This window comes from Gadus macrocephalus, chromosome 3 (assembly GCF_031168955.1).
Source record: "Gadus macrocephalus chromosome 3, ASM3116895v1".
Lineage (NCBI taxonomy): Eukaryota > Metazoa > Chordata > Actinopteri > Gadiformes > Gadidae > Gadus > Gadus macrocephalus.
Window position 1 is genome coordinate 26,018,376 of NC_082384.1, and position 4,979 is coordinate 26,023,354.

At 49.0% G+C, this 4,979-nt stretch overlaps 1 protein-coding gene across 1 annotated transcript; it reads left to right on the forward strand.

Annotated features, from left to right (window-relative positions):
• The first annotated feature begins 1,533 nt into the window (after window positions 1–1,533).
• Window positions 1,534–4,713, forward strand: mettl26 (methyltransferase like 26). The gene is made up of 6 exons (XM_060046616.1): window positions 1,534–1,856; window positions 2,159–2,327; window positions 2,677–2,736; window positions 2,824–2,891; window positions 3,121–3,199; window positions 3,310–4,713. The coding sequence occupies exons 1-6, from the start codon at window positions 1,663–1,665 to the stop codon at window positions 3,364–3,366; spliced, it is 627 nt and encodes a 208-aa protein (XP_059902599.1). The 5' UTR covers window positions 1,534–1,662; the 3' UTR covers window positions 3,367–4,713.
• Window positions 4,714–4,979: the final 266 nt, after the last annotated feature.

Genomic DNA, 4,979 nt, shown 5'->3' on the forward strand with positions numbered 1-4,979 from the left:
GTCCACAGCGCCTGCAGGGCGGCGCTCCGGGCGGCGCCGGAGCCAGCGGCCGCCGAGGGGGACGCCGCGGAACTCCCCCCCCCGGGCACGCCGTCCGACCGGAGCCGAGAACCGGCGGCGGACCGCCCCCACCCGGCGGCGCCGGACCCCGCGCCGCCCCTCAAGCCGCCCCGGGATCCGGCGGGGCTGACGGCGGGAGGCCCGGAGCCCCGCCCCCCCCCGTCCCCCGTCCAGGAGACCCTGTTCGGCCCCCCCTTCACCTTCAGCTCCGTCTTCTCCAACACCATCTTCAGCGAGGCGGCGGGGGCGGGGGCGGCGGGGGGCGGGGCCCCCCCCGGGCCGGACGGGGGGGGGCGGAGGCAGAGCTCCTCCCCTCAACGCGATCCCAGCATAGCGCCGGCCGACCAGACCCCGCCCCCCTCGGGGGACACTGAGAGGGAGGGGGCGGGGGAGACGGGGGGCGAGGTCGGCCCCGAGGGGGGCCCGCCGCTGGGGGAGAGGGGGGCGACGGTGGGGTGAGGTGTGGGGGTCCGGCGTTCCGGATCCACCTGCAGAGACCCTGGTCCGGGTCACACGGAGACGACTCCGGGGATATTCTGTCCCTGCAGCTGATTCTGTTGAAGTCACAGACAACCGTTTGGTGAACGATGAGGAGCTCTCTGATCACTCCTTCCCTCATTGCATTTTTCGTTTGGGATTATGATAAAGGATCTGTACGATATTTAATCATTCTTGGTATTATCTTTCTTCTGTTGCACTTATTTATTGAAGGTCAGCTCACCCCCGGGTCATTTGGACGAGATGATTCGGTTCCTTCTTTGTCCCACGGTGTCATGTTTGCACACGTGTATAACCCTACATCTGTTCTTCTTCTTCGCCTCACCCCCTCCATTCTCCCTCTCATCGTGTGTGAATAGTGTCCATGTGTCACCCCTGTCTTCTCCTAGCGGTGCGGGCCTATGGGAGTACGAGGAGGCCCAGTTCTGTTATTTTCCTGATGTTAAATAAGATGTTTATGAGATATTTATCAATTGCATAAGTTGTTCCCCAAATCAATTAAAGGGAGAATTCCTATATTTCCTATATTTTCATTGGTCTCATGTTTTCATTGGTTGAGTACCTTTACAAATAAATAAGTTATTCATTGATTATTTTATTTAGATGAATACAATGAATGAAACTAGAAGCATGGGCATGTGTTATGGCAGTGAGAACATGAAATGATTCAACGGATAAGGGAAATGCAGTTACTTTTTGTTGAAATATAATGATTATGCCAATACTTTGTGTATTGATATTGCAAATAGCTACTTAGCCTTTGCTAAAGGGGGTTGGGTTAAAAATGGCATATCATTTAATTTAAAGTAATGTAATGTTTAATGTAAATGTAAAATGTAAATATATTTTATAGTAAACTCATTACTACTTTAGAATTGGTCTTAAAAATGTATTTTCTGAGTGCCCCGTGCATTACCAAACATCACCACTCGGGGATGCTGTTGGCATCATTTTCAAGAACAACTGACGTCAACGGAAGTGATCGTATGTTTCACTTGTCGCCTGTTGCAAAACACAGACCCCTCGACTAACAGAAGCACACTGTTCCCCCCTGAACTGGAGTGGCTCTTCAGAGCTCGGCGACTGATTCTAGAGTACCGGAAGATGCTGAACGCCCCGGCTGCGGAGCGGAACAAGGAGCCCATCCTGGCGGTTCTGCGGGGCTGCGTGGACCCCAGGGGGCCCCTTCAGGCCCTGGAGGTCTCGTCCGGCACCGGGCAGCACGTCGCCCACTTCGCCCGGGCCCTGCCCCACATAACCTGGCAGCCGTCCGAGTATGACCACCAGTCGCTGGCCAGGTGAGAGGCAGGCAGCGTGTGCGTGTGCGTGTGCGTGTGGCTCAGGAGGTGGAGCGGGTGGACGGGTAACCTGAAGGTTGCTGTTTCGATCCCCGGCTCCTCCAATCTGAGTGTCGAGGTGTCCCTGAGAAAGACGCCTCACCCTGACTGCTCCTGCTCATGGCTGACGGCGCCGTCGGTGTCTGAATGTGTGAATCAATGTGAGACAATATTGTAAAGCGCTTTGAGTGGCCACTGGTTAGCAAAGCGCGGTAGAGATGCAGTCTGTAACCAGTGTGTTGTTGGTCGGTTGTTGTGTTCAGTATAGAAGCGTACCGGACCCACTACCAGCTGGACGGGGTCAAACCCGCCATCCACCTGGACGCCTCCTCACCGTGGGACAGCTGGGGGTCGGGGTCCCTCCAGGCTGAGAGCCTCGACCTGGTGGTCAACATCAACATGATCCACATCTCCCCCATAGCGTGTACCGAGGTAACGCATATCTGTATTAGTGTGTTACATTTACATGTAGGCCGTTTAGCAGAGGCTTCTCCAAAGCGACTTACAATAAGTCAATTTATCGGTAGAAAGAGAAAACAATAAATACATATATTTAGTCAGATATATTATGTAATAATATAATATATCGCTGTCAGCACAGTATGGATGTTCATAGAACCAAGTGCCAAGCACTAACCATCACTAGGTTAACCCATTCCCCGTATACAACAGACAGCCACGACAAGATGCTACACAACATACAATAAGTGTGTACATTAAGTATATCATTACTGTACTATGTATTCCTCGTATAATAACGGCATGTGTTGTGTGTCTCTAGGGTTTATTCAAAGGGGCAGGTCACATTCTAAAACCCCAAGGAATTCTCCTGACCTATGGGGTAAGTTGAGCAGTCCTACGACGTGTGTTATTGCCATCAGGACATGTTGTCATCCATAACCATAACCTTCTCTTTTCTTCTGTCCAGCCATATGCTGTGAATGGTCAAATCACCCCAGAGAGCAACGTAAACTTTGACCTCAGTCTCAGACAAAGGTAGGCCTACCTTGAATCTATTTTTTTTTATTAATGCCGATTTTATTTGGGTTGTATGTTCTGCTTAAGTAATTACGTCAAACGATGAAGACATCGGAGCAACTCTAATGATATCAATGTTCTGACATTACTATGATATCGCAATAAATGATACTCAAAGCTTAACAAATAATGACGTTTATTACATAATGTCTGAGAGTCATCCTGACCTGAAGCCTGTGTGTTCCAGGAACGCTGCGTGGGGCCTCAGAGACATCGCTCTGCTCAGCTCCATGGCCCAGAGGAGGGGTTTGTTCCTGGAGAAAGTGGTGAGCAGCTCGCGTTCAGCGCATGTTATAATGAAGAAAAAAAAAATAGGGTTAGAAAAAAATATATATATTAAAGGAGTCTTTTTGTTTCTTTGTGTTTTTGTCGCCAGGTGGACATGCCAGCCAACAACAAATGTCTTCTGTTCAGGAAGGAGAGTTTGGTGTAGGAGACCTGAGGAGGCTTGTCCTCTGGGAGTTTAAAACGTGTTTCCAGTGACAGTCGGCCGTCTGTCCTCATCCACACGAATCGCCAAGTTATTCCATTTCACAATATATTGAATGAGTCATTCTGAATGAAGATATTAATACATTATGTATCTGTTTCTAACAAGACTAGCTGGTTCTAACCAGCTAGTACAGACTGGTTAGAACCAGCTACAGACTGGTCAGAACCGGCTACAGACTGGTCAGAACCGGCTACAGACTGGTCAGAACCAGCTCCAGACTGGTTAGAACCAGCTCCAGACTGGTTAGAACCAGCTCCAGACTGGTTAGAACCAGCTCCAGACTGGTTAGAACTAGCTCCAGACTGGTTAGAACCAGCTCCAGACTGGTTAGAACCAGCTCCAGACTGGTTAGAACCGGCTCCAGACTGGTCAGAACCGGCTCCAGAATTGTTAAAACCGGCTCCAGACTGGTTAGAACCAGCTCCAGACTGGTTAGAACTAGCTCCAGACTGGTTAGAACTAGCTCCAGACTGGTTAGAACCAGCTCCAGACTGGTTAGAACCAGCTCCAGACTGGTTAGAACCAGCTCCAGACTGGTTAGAACCAGCTCCAGACTGGTTAGAACCAGCTCCAGACTGGTTAGAACCAGCTCCAGACTGGTCAGAACCGGCTCCAGAATTGTTAAAACCAGCTCCAGACTGGTTAGAACTAGCTCCAGACTGGTTAGAACCAGCTCCAGACTGGTTAGAACCAGCTCCAGACTGGTTAGAACCAGCTCCAGACTGGTTAGAACTGGCTACAGACTGGTTAGAACCAGCTCCAGACTGGTTAGAACCAGCTCCAGACTGGTTAGAACCAGCTCCAGACTGGTTAGAACTAGCTCCAGACTGGTTAGAACCAGCTCCAGACTGGTTAGAACCAGCTCCAGACTGGTTAGAACCAGCTCCAGACTGGTTAGAACCAGCTCCAGACTGGTTAGAACTAGCTCCAGACTGGTTAGAACTGGCTCCAGAATGCTTAGAACCAGCTACGGTTTGGTTAGAACCAGATACAAACTGATTAGAACCGGCTACAGACTGAGTAGTACAAAAATTCACTCAGTAAATTATTGACATGAATATTATTTTATGTCACATTACTTTTGCCAATTCAGTTTTATGCTCCTTCACAATATTTTTTTTCTAATTATTTCAATATTTATTTTTACAATATCAATAAAGCTACGGTTTTACTTTTGTTTTTCCATATTACCGTGTCTCAATATGTTTTAAGTGTGATCACGTGTATAGCACAGAGAGAAAACAACCTTTTCTGAAAGCTTGTTGAATAAAATCCTAACGCCTCGTTTCCACATACGTATGGTTTTCGTATCCGTGCTTCCTTAAATTTACGGAAGGGGTCGCTAGTGTTTTACGTACGGACATGAATTTATTTACGCCAGCCAAAAAGATGGGGTAACGTATGATAATGGCCGTTTTTAGGAGACCGGTACTTTGGAACATGAGGATCGACATACATGTCATATACCGAGATGAAAACAAAACCAACCAGGCTTGGAAAGAGATCGGCGAAGAGTTTGGCCTGCCAGGTACTTACATGTTTTGTGAAAAACA

Excerpts from the sequence above, each read along its gene's own strand:
- mettl26 (XM_060046616.1), top strand. The coding sequence starts at position 1,663 with ATGCTGAACGCCCCGGCTGCGGAGCGGAACAAGGAGCCCATCCTGGCG. Across the intron at positions 1,857-2,158 it reads GACCACCAGTCGCTGGCCAG|TATAGAAGCGTACCGGACCC; the intron begins GTGAGAGGCAGG and ends TGTTGTGTTCAG. Across the intron at positions 2,892-3,120 it reads GACCTCAGTCTCAGACAAAG|GAACGCTGCGTGGGGCCTCA; the intron begins GTAGGCCTACCT and ends TGTGTGTTCCAG.